The 17,827-nt window shown below is 44.1% G+C and overlaps 1 protein-coding gene and 2 non-coding genes across 8 annotated transcripts; 1 reads left to right on the forward strand and 2 right to left on the reverse strand.

Annotated features, from left to right (window-relative positions):
* Positions 1-9,191: 9,191 nt before the first annotated feature.
* LOC109902817 (nuclear autoantigenic sperm protein) lies at positions 9,192-17,627 on the reverse strand. Of its 6 annotated transcripts, none has more exons than XM_031785689.1 (15): positions 17,165-17,342; positions 16,120-16,164; positions 15,869-15,982; positions 14,086-14,166; positions 13,864-13,973; positions 13,257-13,526; positions 12,926-12,969; positions 11,869-11,942; positions 11,694-11,767; positions 11,159-11,347; positions 10,684-10,850; positions 10,370-10,444; positions 10,160-10,234; positions 9,655-9,777; positions 9,192-9,361 (listed from the first exon to the last, which is right to left on the reverse strand). In XM_031785689.1, exons 1-15 carry the CDS (start codon positions 17,200-17,202, stop codon positions 9,329-9,331), a joined length of 1,512 nt encoding a protein of 503 aa, XP_031641549.1. In that variant the 5' UTR covers positions 17,203-17,342; the 3' UTR covers positions 9,192-9,328. The 6 variants fall into 6 exon arrangements, with proteins under 6 accessions (XP_031641549.1, XP_020355060.1, XP_020355063.1 ...); XM_020499471.2 differs by having other exon boundaries at positions 13,251-13,526; positions 17,165-17,341; XM_020499474.2 differs by lacking the exon at positions 13,257-13,526.
* LOC116353196 (small nucleolar RNA SNORA16B/SNORA16A family) lies at positions 10,956-11,086 on the reverse strand. Its single transcript, XR_004202564.1, has one exon. It is a non-coding gene; the product is annotated as a small nucleolar RNA SNORA16B/SNORA16A family (small nucleolar RNA).
* On the forward strand, positions 17,585-17,657 carry trnar-acg (transfer RNA arginine (anticodon ACG)). Its single transcript has one exon. It is a non-coding gene; the product is annotated as a tRNA-Arg (tRNA).
* Positions 17,658-17,827: the final 170 nt, after the last annotated feature.

A 17,827-nucleotide genomic window follows, 5' to 3' on the forward strand; every position in this document is an offset into this window, starting at 1 on the left:
GAGGACACAAAGGGACATGTCAACTTTGACCTTATATCCTCTGTGGATGGCCCCCTCTCCTCCCAAATAAGGTACATATGTCTTAGCGTACAGCTCTGATTAAACAGATGAATAGGTTACTTCATGGTAGAGATAGTACCACCTCTATGCAGTAGTATCAGCTATAGTGTGATCATCGATGCACCTGTTATTAGTGCCAGATTAGTAGCTCTTATGACATAAAAAAAACATGTTTTTATTGTCACATACATGTGTTTTACAGTGTCAGCCGTAGTAGTAAAGCGTGCCTCTAGCAAAGTATGATTAAGTGCATTGCTCAAGGGCACATCAACAGATTTTTCACCTTATCGGCTCGGGTATTCAAACCAGCAACCTTTCGGTTGCTGGCCCATCGCTCTAACTGCTAGGCTACCTGCCGTCTGACGTTAGCATGCAACACCAGTAATCAGTGCAGTAGGAGCAATGTATTACTATCCTGTTCCCTATCTGTATCTATGACTGTGTTTAACTGTGGCTGTGTGTGTTGGTATGGCAGAGCTCTGAGGCTGGCCTACATGCAGTCCGGTGGATCTGTTCCAGCCGTTCTGGCCGAGGTGCATGCCTGCAGGCTGAGGCCCACACTCTGGAGCAGCAGGCCCAACCTGGGGCTGAAACCAGCTGCAGGAGGAAGAGTGAGTGTCAGTGCTGCATGGTCTCTCATTGGGGTATGGAGGGTGTCACATTTGATGCTTTGTTTCCACCTTCAGTGATTTGTGTCTATTGATCATGTGTACATCTACAAGACTCTGCTAGGCAAAGCCTCGCCTTATCTCAGCTCACTGGTCACCATAGCAGCACCCACTCATAGCACGCGCTCCAGCAGGTATATCTCACTGGTCACCCCCAAAGCTAATTCCTCCTTTGGCCGTCTTTCCTTCCAGTTCTCTGCTGCCCATGACTGGAACGAATTGCAAAAATCTCTGAAGCTGGAGACTCACATCTCCTTCACTAGCTTTAAGCACCAGCTGTCAGAGCAACTTACAGGTCACTGCACCTGTACATAGCCCATCTGTAAACAGCCCATCTATCTACCTACCTCATCCCCATACTGGTATTAATTTATTTTGCTCCTTTGCACCTCAGTATCTCTACCTGCACATTCATCTTCTGCCGATCTACCATTCCAGTGTTTAATTGCTATATCGTAATTACTTCGCCACCATGGCCTATTTATTTCCTTAACTTACCTCATTTGCACTCACTGTATATAGACTTTTTGTTTTCTTTTGTTCTACTGTATTATTGACTGTATGTTTTGTTTATTCCATGTGTAATTCTGTGTTGTAGTATGTGTCGATAGCTACGCTTTATCTTGGCCAGGTCGCAGTTGCTAATGAGAACTTGTTCTCAACTAGCCTACCTGGTTAAATAAAGGTGAAATAAATAAAAAATATTTAAAAAATACAATATAGCAATTAAAACACTGGAATGGTAGATTTGACAGTAGATGAGCAAAGTAGAAATACTGGGGTGCAAAGGAGCTAAATAAATAAATACAGTAGGGGAAGAGGTAGTTGTTTGGGCTATGTACAGGTGCAGTGATCTGCTCTGACAGCTGGTGCTTAAAGCTAGTGAGGGAGATAAGTGTTTCCAGTTTCAGAGATTTTTGTAGTTCGTTCCGGTCATTGGCAGCAGAGAACTGGAAGGAGAGGCGGCCAAAGGAGGAATTGGCTTTGGGGGTGACAAGTGAGATATACCTGCTGGAACGCATGCTACGGGTGGGTGCAGCTATGGTGACCAGCGAGCAGAGATAAGGCGGGACTTTACCTAGCAGGGTCTTGTAGATGACCTGGAGCCAGTGGGTTTGGCGACGAGTATGAAGCGATCGCAGTGGTGGGTAGTATATGGGGCTTTGGTGACAAAATCTACAAACAATACCCCATAATGACGAAGTGAAAACATGTTTTCAGTAATTTTTGCAAATTCATTGAAAATTAAATACAGAAATACAGTGAGCTTCAAAAATATTGGGACAGTGAATGTTTTCCTTTTGTTTGTAATGATGTAATGACTATGAGGTTAAAGTGCAGACTGTCAGCTTTAATTTCAGGGTATTTTCATCCATATCTGGTAAACCGTTTAGAAATTACAGCAATTTTTGTACATAGTCACCCTATTTTAGGGGACCAAAAGTATTGAGACAAATTCACTTACATGTGTATTAAAGTAGTCAAAGTGAAGTATTTGGTCCCATATTCATAGCATGCAATGACTACATCAAGCTTGTGCCTAATTGTTTTCCCAATAGAAATGAATGGTAAATAGTGTATTCTGTCCTTTTGCAGTAACTTTTATTGTAAATAAGAATACAATTTGTTTCTAAACACTTTTAAGTAATGTGGGTACTACCATGTTAAGAATAATTTGTTTGGCAATTGCTCCCAAGGATTAACCAGATTTGTGGAGGTCTCAAAAAAAAGAAATCTGAGGTCTTTGCTGATTTCTTTTGTTTTTCCCATGATGCCAAACAAAGAGGCACAGAGTTTGGAGGTATGCCTTGAAATACATCCACAGTTACACCTCCAATTGACTCAAATGATGTCAATTAGCCTATCAGAAGTTTCTAAAGCCATGACACAATTTTCTGGAATTTTCCAAACTGTTTAAAGGCACAGTCAATTTAGTGTACGTAAACTTCTGACCCACTGGAATTGTGGTACAGTGAATTTTAAGTGAAATAATCTGTCTGTAAACAATTGTTGGAAAAATTACTTGTCATGGACAAAGTAGACAGACTTGCCAAAACTATAGTTTGTTGACAAGAAATTTGTGGAGTGGTTGAAAAACAAGTTTTAATGACTCCAACCTAAGTGTATGTAAACTTCCGGCTTAAACTGTATCTAATTTAGCTGTAATCTCTAATACATTTTCACAACACACATTTCCAGTGAGATCAATCCCTTGCTTCTTAGAGGAAGAGGACATAGAGAAGTGTTTGGTGTCATTGTGGACAGGGTGAGGGGAACACCTCAGGGAGGGAAGCCCCTGCACATTGACTCGGTACCGGTACCCCCTGTATTGCCTTGTTGTTGTTATGTAAATGTATTGTGTTACTTTTGATTGATTTGATATATATATATATTTGTTTTTCTTCTTTTTTTCTTGAAGTCTTGAACTGCATTGTTGGTGAAGGGCTTGTAAGTAAGCATTTCACTGTAAGGTCTACACTGATTGTATTTGGCGCATTTGACAAATAACATTTGATTTGAAGCATTTGACTGACAGGATACAGCCAGAGGACTGAAAAGGTGAGCCAAAGACCGGGGAATTATGTGTGTGTGAGGAGGGGTGTTAAATGTTGTAACTTGTTGTAATGTGGGATTATCAATCTCTATGTGTTTGTCTCTATCAGTCTTCTGGGCAGACAGGGTATATGTCTATCTGTGAGGCAGGTTTGAGAGCAGGTTTGTTTTCCCTACTTGTTGCCTCTCACTGGTGTGTGGGGATTCCACTGCTGCACTTCCACAGCACATTACTCCATAACATATGGTGACTTCATCTTTGGGGAATCTCTTTGAGCAGTATGGTGATGATGCTGTGGTCAGACTGCAAATCTACAGTGGAGATTAGGCACCACCACTCTTACCCCTGACCCATGTTTAGCCCCCTCTAAGGACTGCTTCCAGGTCAGCCTTCTCCAACTGGCGTTCCTTTGATTTTATCGATAAATTATTACACTATGTCTGGTAGATCATCTTTGGGCCTCTGTATCAGTTATGTGTTCCTGTTTTGTGACAGGTGTCTGTGGATGGAGCCTTGGACCTGCCAGGGTTAGGCTATCTATACCCTAGATCTCTGCTCCCTCAGCCCCGCTGGAGCCTTCTTCCATGGGTCCAGCTGGGTGGCCCAGGGTCCCCCAACACCCATCCTCCACCTAGACCCCAGCAGCAGCCTGACTGTACCCCAATGGACAGACGGATTCAAGGTAGCAAGACTCATCTTTCTGGTAGGCTACTAATCACAGTCCTACTAGGGTTAGGCTCTGGTCACATCCTTGAACTGCACTTTGCACATCACATCTGAGGACTGGGTGAGATGGGTACAATACTACTTTTTAATGTTCATATGTTACAGAGAACTTCAACCCTGTCAGTACATAAGTTACTACATTCTACTAACCAATTTTACGGAGACGAAGAAAAGACAACTTATATTCTGAAAGCCCCCACAGCACTCAATCTGCTCCTATGAATGAACCTGCAGGGCTACCACCCTTTACTCTACACTGCACCTTAAAGACTGCTGCCCTATGGACATAATCATTGAACACTAGTCACTTAAATGTTTACATACTGTATTCTAGTCTTTGAACACTAAATGTTTACATGCTGTTTTATCCACTTTATACAGTGCATTTGGACAGTATTCAGACCCTTTGACTTTTTCCACATTTTGTTACGTTATAGCCTTATTCTAAAATTGATTAAATAAAAAATAAAAATCATCATCAATCTACACACAATACCCCATAATGACGAAGCGAAAACATTTTTGCAAATTTATGAATTTAAAAAAACAGAAATACCTTATTCACGTAAGTATTCAGACCATTTGCTATGAGATTGAGTTGAGCTAAGGTGAATCCTGTTTTCATTGATCATGTTTTTACAACTTGGAATCCACCTGTGATAGATTCAATTGATTGGACATGATTTGGAAAGGCACACACCTGTCTATATAAAGGTCCCACATTTGACAGTGCATATCAGAGCAAAAACCAAGCCATAAGGTCAAAGGAATTGTCTGTAGAGCTCCGAGACAGGATTGTGTCGAGGCACAGATCTGGGGAAAGGTACCAAAACATGTCTGCAGCATTGAATGTCCCCAAAAACACAGTGGACTCCATATTTCTTAAATGGAAGAAGATTGGAACCACCAAGACTCTTCCAAGAGCTGGCCGCCTGGCCAAACTGAGTAATCGGGGGAGAAGGGTCTTGGTCAGAAAGGTGACCAAGAACCTGATGGTCACTCTGACAGAGCTCCTGAGTTCCTCTGTGGAGGTGTAAGAACCTTCCAGAAGGACAACCATCTCTGCAGCACTCCACCAGGCCTTTATGGTAGAGTGGCCAGACGGAAGGCACTCCCCAGTAAAAGGCATGACAGCCCACTTGGAGTTTGCCAAAAGGCACCAAAACAACTCTCAGACCATGAGAAGGTCTGATGAAACCAAGATTAAACTCTTTGGCCTGAATGCCAAGCATCACATCTGGAGGAAACCAGGCACCATCCCTACAGTGAAGCATGGGGATGGCAGCATCATGCTTTGGGGATGTTTTTCAGCGGCAGAGACTGGGAGATTAGTCAGGATCGAGGGATGGATGAGCGGAGCAAAGTACAGAGAGATCCTTGATGAAAACCTGCTGTAGAGTGCTCAGGACCACAGACTGGAGCGAAGGTTCACCTTCCAACAGAACAACAACCATAAGCACACATCCAAGACAACGCAGGAGTGGCTTTGGGACAAGTCTCAATGTCCTTGAGTGGCCCAGTCAGAGCCCGGACTTGAACCCGATCAAACATCTCTGGAGAGACCTGAAAATAGCTGTGCAGCGACACCCCGCAGAGAAGAATGGGAGAAACTCCCTAAATACAGGTGTGTTATGGCTATGAAAAGCCAACTGACATTTACTCCTGAGGTGCTGACCTGCTGCATCCTCGACAACCACTGTGATTATTATTTGACCCTGCTGGTCATCTATGAACATTTGAACATCTTGGCCATGTTGTTATAATCTCCACCTGGCACAGCCAGAAGAGGACTGGCCACCCCTCATAGCCTGGTTCCTCTCTAGGTTTTGGCCTTTCTAGGGAGTTTTTCCTAGCCACCGTGCTTCTACACCTGCATTGCTTGCTGTTTGGGGTTTTAGGCTGGGTTTCTGTATAGCACTTTGAGATATCAGCTGATGTAAGAACGGCTTTATAAATACATTTGATGTGTGTCAAGCTTGTAGCGTCAGACCCAAGAAGACTCAAACACTGCCAAAGGTCCTTCAACAAAGTAGTGAGTAAAGGGTCTGAATAGTTATGTAAATGTGATATAATTTAATAAATTTTTTAATAAATTTGTAAAAAAAGTCAAAAACAGTTATTGCTTTGTGATTGTGGTATTGTGTGTAGATTCATGAGAAAATGCACACTACATACAAAAGTATGTGGACACCTGGTTGTCGAACATCTCATTCCAAAATCATTGGCATTAATATGGAGTTCGTCCCCCCTTTGCAGCTATAACAGCCTCCACTCTTCTGGGAAGGCTTTCCACTATATGTTGGAACATTGATGCGGGGACATGCTTCCATTCAGCCACAAGAAGCTTTAGTGAGGTCAGGCGATTAGGCCTGTCTTGCAGTCAGCGTTCCAATTCATCTCAAAAGGTGTTCGATGGGTTTGAGGTCAGGGCTCTGTGCAGGCCAGTCAAATTCTTCTACACACCGAACTCGACAAACCATTTCTGTATTGACCTCGCTTTGTGCACGGGGGCATTCTCATGCTGAAACAGGAAAGGGCCTTCCCCACACTGTTGCCACAAAGTTGGAAGCACAGAATTGTCTAGAACAGAGGTACTCACCTCTTACCCTGCGAGGTCCGGAGATTGCTGGTTTTCTGCTCCACCTGATAATTAATTGCACACACCTGGTGTCCCAGGTCTAAAGCAATCCCTGATTAGGGGAAAATAATGAAAAAATGCCTCCTCCACCAAACCTTACAGTTGGCACTATGCATTCGGGCAGATAGCGTTCTTCTGGCATCCGTCAAACCCAGATTAGTCAGTCGGACTGCCAGATGGTGAAGCGTGATTCATAACTCCAGAGAACAAGTTTCCACTGCTCCAGAGTCCAATGGCGGCGAGCTTAACACCACTCCAACTGACTCTTGGCATTGCACATGATGATTTTAGGCTTGTGTGCAGCTTCTTGGCCATGGAAACCCATTTCACAAAGCTCCCGACGAACAGTCCTTGTGCTGATGTTACTTCCATAGGCAGTTTGGAAATCGTTAGTGTTGCAACTGAGGACAGACGATTTTTCAGCACTCAGCAGTCCCATTCTGTAAGCTTGTGCGGCCTATCACTTTGCGGCTGAGCCATTGCTCCTCAACGTTTCCACTTAATAACTGCACTTAGTTGACCGGGGCAGCTCTAACAAGGCAGAAATTTGACGAACTGACTTGTTGGAAAGGTGGCATCCTATGACAGTGCCATGTTGAAAGTCACTGAGCTCTTCAGTTAGGCCATTCTACTGACAATGTTTGTCTATGGAGATTGCATGGCGGTGTGCTCGCTTTTATAGACCTGTCAGCAACAGGTGTGGCTAAAATAGCCGAATCCACCAAATTGAAGGTGTGTCCACATACTTTTGTATATAGTGTTGTCATGGCTCATCCCAGAACTACTGCTGTACACCATTTTTCCATTCATGTCTTTACACCATTATATGTGCATTCGAAAAGTATTCAGATCCCCCTTTTCCCCCCAAAAAATTACAACCATATTGTAAAATGGATTTTTACCTCAATCTACACACAATACCCCATAATAAAATCAAAATGTTACATTTTTAGCAAATTTACAACAAAACACATTTACGTAAGAATTCAGACTTTTTAGCTTGGCACACCTGTATTTGGGGAGTTTTTTCATTATTTTCTGCAGATCCTCTCAAGCTCTGAGGTCGTATGGGGAGCGTCCGGGTCTCTCCAGAGATTTTCGATCGGGTTCAAGTCCGGGCTGTGGCTGAATGTCTTTGAGTGGCCCAGAGACTTGTCCCCAAGCCACTCCTGCATTGTCCTGTTGGAAGGGGAACCTTCACCCAAGTCTGAGTGCTCTGGAGCAGGTTATCAAGGAGCTCTTTACTTTATTCCAGTCATCTTGACTAGTCTCCCAGTCCCTGCTGCTGAAAAAAAACATCCCTACAACACAATGCTGCCACCACAATTCACCGTAGGGATTGTGCCTGGTTTCCTCCAGATGTGACGCTTGGCGTTAAGTCTTGGTTTCATCAGACCTGATCTTCTTTCTCATGGTCAGAGTCTTTAGGTGCCTTTTGCTTCTGTCTGGCCACTCGACCGTGGAGTGCTGCAGAGTTTGTCCTTCTGGAAGATTCCTCATCACCACAGATGCACTGTTAGCGTGACCATCAGGTTCTTGGTCACCTCCCTGACCAAGGCCCTTCTCCCTTGATTGCTCAGGTTTGCTGGGCAGCCAGCTCTAGGAAGAGTCTTGGTAGTTAAACTACCATTTAAGAATGGGGGCCTTCAATGCTGCAGAAATGTTTTGGTACCCTTCCCCAGATCTGTGCCAGAGTTCTACGAACAATTCCGTCAACCCCAGCTTGGTTTTTGCTCTAACATGCACTGTCAACTACAGGACCTGAGGTGTGCCTTTCCAAAACAATGATCAATAGAAAGAAGTTGCACTGGAGCGTAATGTCAAGTCTCAAAGCAAAGGGTCTGAATACTTCTGTTAAGGCATTTCAGTTTAACACATTTGCTAAAATTTCTACAAACTCACTTTGTCATGGGGTATTGTGTGTAGATTGATTTCATTTTAGATCAAGGCTGTAACGTAACAAAATGAGGATCAAGTCAAGGGGTCTGAACAATGTTCAGACTGGATTGCTTTAGACTTTGAATATTTTAGTTTAGCATTTTCCAATTAAGAACATTCGAAACAAAAGTGAAAAGAGTACAAAGTGACAGTAACAGACGAGCGTAATAAAAACTAAATAACGAGAGACATTGGATCACCTGCCGTAGGCTACATATTATACATTACGTGTGAAACATTGTGAGGATTATAGATTCAAATCAATGAGATGTGGGGAGATTCTCCATATAGTCAATAAAAGGTTGCCAAATTCTGTAGAATGTCTAACTTATTCCTCAAGCAATGTGATTTTCTCCAAAGGGATACAACTATTAACTTCCGATAGCCACATTGCAATTTCTTGTTGAAGAAGTCAGATGACCTCCCTGTAGGTTGTGCATCACACCATGGGAAAACATGCCGACAGCTACACCACAGCCAAGGACTGTTGGCAGAGGCAGTAGTGTCACTAAACTCTACCCAGACAAATGACTAACCACTTGGCACCTACATTTTTTTTTAAAGTTCAAATTAAAATAACCAAAAGTAGAATTCTGAAGACAAGCGATTCAGATATGCAAATATTGAACTTTATTACTACAAGTATACAAAAACAATGTCAGCAAGTGAGAGAATGTTCATATTTACAGAAACAAGTGTTAGGGGACAGACATGCTCTGCTGGCTGGATGATCAGGAAGTCCAATCACGCAGAAGAGTCAGAGGACGGCTTGGCAGGCTATGGGAAAGGAAGAAAAATAATCAAACGGCATTAGTAGATCAGAAAGTTAAACGCCTGAACACCGCTTTAATCCAGAAACACCTACCATCCCTGTCAGGGGTCCATTTAATACTGTTGAGATTATTTAGTTGGAGGATTTATGAAACCTGGACGAGTTTGTCATAGCACTCCGGTCTGTTCAAATGGGGAAAAAGAAAAACTGCAGTCCCTTTCCTCAAGATACCACCAATACCAACTTCCTGCGCTGCACCCAACTCCACTGAGAATGAGTTATAAACCTAGCAACTCGCCTCCTGTGCCCCTTTCTCCTGGACTTCGTTGCTGGCAGAGCCGGAGTCGCCGCTGCCATTAACTGTAGTTTCCTGCTTGTTCTTTTTAGCATCTGTGTCCTTTATGGGGCTCTCCATTTTCCTCTGTACAGGAACACAAACCAAAGTCAGGTTCTCAACATTACCTCCCTCACCTCTACTGTAACCTGCTCTGACATTGCCACACGATCACAAAGCCACTGCACCACAACCAAAATAACGCTCAAAAGGATTGAGCTGCATGAAAGCAAAGAAACCACCATTGGGGCAGTGGTCACCCTCAGAACTAAGAGAACGCAAGAAATTCATGCAACATGAACATACTAGTATAGGGGGCATGGATTGATTGGACTTGAGTGTACTAGTCGCAGGCAGAGCACAGTAACCTGTAGACCAGGACATGATCAGCATCATCCAAACGTCACTGCCACCCCAGGCTGGGACTAGTAGTAAGTAGCAGAGTTGCAGTCAGGCAGGAGCACCTCACCTTTTTCCTGACCAGGTGGGAAATGTCTAATGCAGAGTTGGAGGACCCATCACCAGCTGCTGACGTGACAGCAGTCTGAAACACAGGAATTGGTCATGAACATCAGCCTGCTTACTTAAGTAACTGACATAGGTCATTTGTTTCAGTTGGCACAAGGTTTCATTCCAGGTGCAAGAAACATTTAAGATAGACTTCAAAAACAAAAATGACCTGACTGGTTTCAAATGCTGATGGTCCACTTTTTTCTGCTGAAGCTGGGAATGCAGATGAAGTAGAGGCCCCGGCCTGGAAGAGATCATAAACCCACAGATCAATTGGAAAAACTAGCTGGAGCCTCAACTTTCTCATTAGAAGTCAAGTGGACTGGACTTCTTCCTTGATCAATAAATAAATATTTACTAGAACTGCTATACCAAGTAAGTCATTAGGACACATTTTAGATTAAAAGGAGCATTTCTTGGACAAGACCCTCCCCGTTTGACGACCAACACTGATCCTAGCCAGTATCCCACAGGTAGTCTCACCAGGGTCTGTTGTATGGCCACGGAGGCCGATCCTGCAGTCCTCTGACTCTCCTTGGCGTCCTCCACCTTCTCAGCAATGTCAGGCAGCAGCAGCTTCAGCTCCTCCAGCTCAGTCTTCCCCTCCTCAGCACCATTCTCACCCTTGTCAAGCACCCCCTGGAGCATGGCTAGACACAGAAACAAGGTATGCAAGTGACAGGTCAGAGATTGACATGTCATAGCTAGTGAGGTATCATGACTGTGCAGGTAGCTTTGAATCAAGTACAAAAAGTGAATGTCCTCACCCAAATTGTTGCTGATAAGATACAAGAAACCCAACAGCAACAGTCAGTAAAATATGCTTTTGGTTCATTAACCAACTCAGCTGGGATAGTAGGCCGAAGCGGATTCGATAAGGGTCAACATTGGACTAGCAACACCTAGGTTGTGGGTTGAAACACTAAAGTCTGCTAAAAAAACAATTTATCCATCTTACCCAGGCGGCCCTCAATGACCTTGACAGAGCTGCTGTAGTGCTGGATGGCCTGGCTGTACTGGCCTATGTAGCAATAAGTCATTCCCAGCTGGTAGTGAGTCTCAGCCAGCAGACGGCTGTGGGGGGGCAGGTGCTTCAGCTGCAGGGCCAGGCAATCCTGGAAGTCCTCCACCGCTGCAAGGTAGTTACCTGGGAGAAACAGCGCCAAGCTGAGTATGAAGTGATTACAACTACAAACATCTTATGTGGTGCAAGGATTTAAGACCCGAGGTAGAGCAGGGTTTCCTCACCCTGCTCCTCCAGTAACCACAACAGTACACATTTACTGTAACCTGGACAAGCACACCTGATTCAACTAATCACCAAGGTGTTTGTCCAGGGCTACAACAAAAACATGTACTCAGGGAACATGTAGAGGGAAGGGCAAGCTGATCTGAAATAGAGTCGGAGGTCAAAATAACTACATGGCTGTGTTCAATAGGGCATGCTGTAGCAAAACATTTTAAAGACCCTACAAGGACCAGCACAAACATACCAGATTCAGCACCAACTTCTCCAAGCTTCAGATAGGCCTGAGCTGCCATCAACTGGTCTGCCTCATTCTCCTTCCTGTTAGGATGTGGTGGTAAGGGGAAGCAGGTGAAAGTTAATCCATGTACACTAAAAAGTTTGACAGACTTTTACAGGGAGCACGCGGAGGCTGAGTTTACCTTTTATAGATGACCTTGGCAACCTCCAGCATCTCCCAGGCCAGCTGCAGATTACCTACTTCCTCTTCACTCTCCTACAAGATATGGGAAGAGTTAGAACACTATACACACACGTATGTGGACAACCCCTTCAATTTAGTAGATTCGGCTATTTTAGCCACCTTTCCAACAAGTCAGATTTCTGCCCTGCTAGAACTGCCCTAGTCAACTGGAAATGTCTAAGAGCAAGAAAGGCTGAGCTGTAAAATGTTAAGCAACAGAAAGGGACTCAAGTGCTGAAGAGTAGAAATTGTCCATCGTAACACACAGTTCCAAACTACCTCTGGAAACAACGTCAGCACAATAACGGTTGTTGGGAGCTTCAGGAAATGGGTTTCCATGGTCGAGCAGCCGCACACAAGCCTAAGATCAGCAGACGCTTGGCATTGCGGAGCAGTGGAAACTTGTTCTCTAGTGATGAATCACACTTCACCATCTGGCAGTCCAATGGACAAATCTGAGTTTAGCTGATGCCAGGAAAACACTACCTGCCCAAATGCATAGTGCCAACTGTAAAGTTAAATGGGGGAGGAAGAATGTCTGAAGCAGTTTATGGTCTGAGCTAGGCCCCTTAGTTCCAGCATACACTGACATTCAAGATTATTCTGTGCTTCCATATTTATTGCAACATTTTAGGGAAGGCCCTTTGTTTCAGCATGACAATGTCCCATGCACAAAGAGGTCCATAAAATAAATTGTAGGGATCAGTGTGGAAGAACTTGGTTGACCTGCAGAGCCCTGACCTCAACCCAGTCAAATACCTTTGGGAGGAATTGGCACACTGACTGCAGCCAGGCCTAAATGCCCAACCTCACTAATGCTCGTGGCTGACTGGAAGCCAGTCCACACAGAAATGTTCCAACATCTAGTGGAAAGCCTTCCCAGAAGAGTAGAGGCTGTTATAGCAGCAAGGGGGGGGGGAACAACTCCATATTGATAGAATGACGAGTAGGTGTCCACATACTTTAGGTCATGTAGTGAGTCTTCATAAATTCATTGTGACAAAGGGTTATCTTACCTTGTCTTCAGCAGTGCCTTCCCCTTCATCATCATCATCATCATCTAAGGGTGGAGGCCAAAAGAACAGTAAGCCTAAGTTGCAGTTGTACGTGTCAGGAAAACCAATAACTGTACATAACCAGAGACTGAAAAGCTTGTCTTTAGTAGTAATGTGACATCAGAAGTGCAACGGTGCAGTGTAAAACTTTAATTTACAAAATAGTTCATTTTACAATCCCTTTACAACCCTACTGTAGATTAAACAGCAATTGTGCAAAATCCACATTAACATCCTTCTGTCCCAATCCACGTGGTGCACCCAAACAGTCCTACACCAAGTCTACCTTCACCCTCTTCCTCAACTTCTTTGCCATTTCCATTCTGCTCTTCAGTCTTCAAACCTTCCGCTTTCCCTTCAGGAGTCTTCTCCACCCCATTCATAGGAGGTTCCAAATGATCGTTCCCATTCTTGACAGGAGACTTGGCAGCACCCTCAGCGGCACCCTCTCCCTCTGCTTCCATCTTCCCCTTTGGCTCAGTTGCCCCAGCTTCCCCATGACTGGTTTCCTTCTCAGCCATTGCATCATAGACCTGCATTCGAAGCTCGTCCCTTGTTTCCTCTGAACCAGATGCATGAAACCGTGTTACATTGTTCACTAATATGCTATTAATGAGCGCATGTCAAAATTTAACTCCCTCTGCACCCAGACCACGAACAAGTCCCCCACCACCCCCCCCAGTGAAATGAGCAGACGGGTGTATGTGGCCCATTCCCTCAGATATAAGACTGCCATTAGAGGGCACCACCTTGCCCATTGACCTATAATGCTAACGTCATAATGACACTTAACCTACCAACAAAACAAGCAAGTTGACTTGTACAGTGCCATTGTACCAGAGAAATGCAACAAGCAGCCGTGAACAAAATGGTGGTCACGTTGAGAAGCTACTGCTCACCATCCAAGTTGTCAGCGCTCTCAAACTTAGAGTTTTCCTGCTTCTCCCCCTCTTCGGATGACTCCTCAGGAACTCCCTCCAGAGCATCACCCAGGACAGTGTTCTCCATCCTGCACCACCACAAGCAGCCACTTAATTTGAATATACATAACTCAGAGCATGGTGCTGGCAACAGCTGTTTAACTGCAAACTGAATACATGCAGTATCCTACTTCCACTTACCTGGCAAGCTCCAGCAGAGACTTCCCACACAGGAAGAAGGCCTCTCCACACTCATCTGCAGTGTCCCCATACCGCTCAGCCCTGAGGGAGAAGGGAATACAGCATTTACTGGCTGATCTTCACCATTAGTCTGGATTTGCCTCCCTCCCCAGCAACTTTTGGTATGCCAACAAATGGTTGGGCCAACAGACATGACGTGATCAACTTCGAGATGCTGGTAAGAGACAATCCAATCATTTGTGAATTTCTCATACAACACCCCTCATTTTGACACAAACGTCTAGGAAGGCAGATTCAGACTGAATATAAACTCAGCAAAAAGGAAACGTCCCCTTTTCAGGACCCGGTCTTTCAAAGAATTCGTAAAAATCCAAATAACTTCAGATATTCGTAAAGGGTTTGAACACCGTTTCCCATGCTTGTTCATTAATTATGAAACGGTCGTTAAGCCACTAACAGCTTACAGAAATTAGGCAATTAAGGTCACGGTTATGACAACTTAGGACACTAGAGGCCTTTCAAGGTCAGTAAAAAAACACCAAAAGATAGATGCCCAGGGTCCCTGCGTGAACGTGCTGCAAGGAAGCATGTAGATGAGGCCAGGGCAATAAATGGCAATGTCCGTACTGTGAGACACCTAAGACAGCCGATTGTCCTCGCAGTGGCAGACCACGTGTAACACCTGCACAGGATCGGTACAGCCGAACATCACCTGTGGGACAGGTACAGGATGGAAACTGCCCGAGTTATACCAGGAACGCACAATCCCGCTTAGTGCTCAGACTGTCCACAATAGGCTGGACTGGGGGCTTGTAGGACTATTTTAAGACAGGTCCTCAGACATCACCAGCAACATTGCCTATGGTCTCAAACCCACCATTGCTGGACCAGACAGGACTGGCAAAAAGTGTTCTTCACTGACGAGTCACAGTATTGTTTCACCAGGGGTGATGGTCGGATTCGCGTTTATCGATGAATGAATGAGCGTTACACCGAGGCCTGCACTCTGGAGCGGCATCGATTTGGAGGTGGAGGGGCTGTCATGGTCTGAGGCCGTGTGTCACAGCATAATTGGACTGAGCTTGTCGTCATTGCAGGCAATCTCAACGCTGTGCGTTACAGGGAAGACATCCTCCTCCCTTATGTTGTACCCTGCCTGTAGGCTCATCCTGACATGACAATGCCACCAGCCATACTGCTTGTTCTGTGTGTGATTTTCTGCAAGACAGGTATGTCAGCGAAGAGCCCAGATCTCAATCCCATTGAGCACATCTGGGACCTGTTGGAGCAGAGGGTGAGGGCTAGGGCCATCCCCCGCAGAAATGTCTGGGAACTTGCAGGTGCCTTGGTGGAAGAGTGGGGTAACATCTCACAGCAAAAACAGGCAAATCTGGTGCAGTCCATGAGATGCACAGCAGTACTTAATGCAGCCGGTGGCCACACCAGATACAGACTTACTTTTGAGCCCCCCTTTTGTTCAGGGACACATTCCATTTCTGTTATTCACATGTCTGTGGAACTTGTTCAGTTGTTGAATCTTGTTATGTTCATTCAAATATTTACACTTTAAGGTTGCAGAAGATAAACTTATTTGACAGAGAGAGGACTTCTTTTTTGCTGAGTTTGTATCAATTGAGAGAATAGCAGAATTAACTTTAGGATGAGTTGTCCAGCAATGGGATCAGGTCAAGATAAAATTCCATTAACATCAAATCCACAATAAATGAGCCTCATAACATTTCAAATTAACAGTTAATCCAAGTCATTTTGTCTCAGTACTCACAACATGCCACAAGCCTCCTGGAACACGTTGACTGCAGAAACTACGTCACCCATCACCAGATGCCTGTTCCCAGCACCAATCAATTTCTTTGCCTCAGCCATCACGTCGACTGAACTGTGGTACACGTCGGACAACCAAAATAATATTTGTGTACCTCACTTAAATCTATTGCATGAAAAGTCCCTGTGGAGTGAACTCAACAAGTCAAACTTCATAAAATCAGTATAAATTCAGGAAGTGCAGTTTCTCACCTGTCTGCTGCAACAGCACTTGAAGAGCAGGACTTTTCTTCCATGCTGAAACAAAGTGACATTAATGCAGTCAATTAGAGACTAACATTGTCTAGTCTAAATAACTTAAAACAAAAGTCCATTGTGAAAACCAAAGTTTTGCTGAGATGCCTGGTTTAAACCTTTTCCGACGCAAGGGCTGAAGGTACCCTTGGAGCAACAACCTCGTTCGTCTGCCGATACCCATACTGAGATTTGTCTATGACAATTTCTATCCGATAGTCTTTAAAACCTGCTTCGAACGCAAGTGTTCCTCTCGGGAGTGCCGCCATCTAGGTAACGAGTGTTGCAAAAAATAAGTTGTTTCTTATTCCAAGTTTACACCGACTTCACTTGAACGGCGTTTGCGTTCAAACACCGGAATAGCTAAAAAGTGGCCTTCGTAGTTTACGTTTAGGAAAGCTTTTTAAACTGTTCGTAGTTAGCTACCACAGGTCACCGCAGCTAGCACGTGCATTTGAGTATTGGTAGGTGAAATTGCTCCTTGCTTTGCTAGCTACCTACTTTTCTATGCAACTAACGTTAGCAAGCAAAGATAATTATCTAACCAGTTCGGGCTAACGAACGTTGCTGGCTAAAGTAGGTAGTTAACTAATTAAAGCTGACGTTGGCCAAGAAAATGAACGTTTAAGTGCAACAAAACATCGCCAAATTCGAGTGAACTGTAGCTACTCTGCTAATGTAATGCAATTCGTATCCATGCAAACTAGCTAACCGTAAGACTACGCTAACGTTTCAGCTGCGGCTAGCGCCAACCTTTGGGTTAAGTGTAACGTTACTTAGCAACGTTAGCTAGTTGGCCGCCACTGGCCGTGGAGCGGAACGTCTTGCTATGGTGCATGGGAACAATTCTCTATAGATAACTGTTAATTAACGTTGACTAACAAGTCATCTGTAGTACACCACGACTTAAAAACGCTGCTGTAGCTTGTAGGCAAACAAACAGAACAAAGGCTAGATAACAAAGCAGAGATGGATAGGCGAAGGCACACACAAGTGGGCTCACCTTGCAGAGTTTGAAGCAGCTGCTGTTTCCTCAGGCATGTTAGTGAAGCGACTGAGACTATTTCGTGTAAATTAACACAGATGTGTCCAGGAATATATCAGGTTTACCGCCTGTTCATTCTTTCACTTTGTTGGCGCTTTTAAATACTGACACGGTGTAACGCTTCCGCTGAACTTTCAACTTGAATTTCACTGAACGCGGGAGATTACATTTAAAGGGGAACTACCATGATACAATGTAACGTTATTAGAATCATTGCTTGATCGATCATCTGAAAGGCCATTCAACTAATCATCAATCAATCCATTGCATGTAGCCAACTTTGTTACTGGTAAATACCAAACGTCAATACATTTTAGAACCTGATAAAATATATTATGTGCAGAATATATATCGTTATTAAATTATGCGTTCTACAGCGGGCTAGTGGCGCAATGGATAACGCGTCTGACTACGGATCAGAAGATTCTAGGTTCGACTCCTGGCTAGCTCGTATCTTTTTCATGTCCCACAAGCTCTGTGACTTCGGTTAGTTAGAAATAATAATTTACTGGTAAACGTACAGACAGCACATAACATATATATATATATATATATATATATATATATATATAGCAAGACCCAGCACAATAAGCATAAGCTAACATCGAAATGTTCTAAAAG

The sequence above is a fragment of the Oncorhynchus kisutch genome, linkage group LG13, assembly GCF_002021735.2.
Source record: "Oncorhynchus kisutch isolate 150728-3 linkage group LG13, Okis_V2, whole genome shotgun sequence".
Taxonomy (NCBI): Eukaryota; Metazoa; Chordata; class Actinopteri; order Salmoniformes; family Salmonidae; genus Oncorhynchus; species Oncorhynchus kisutch.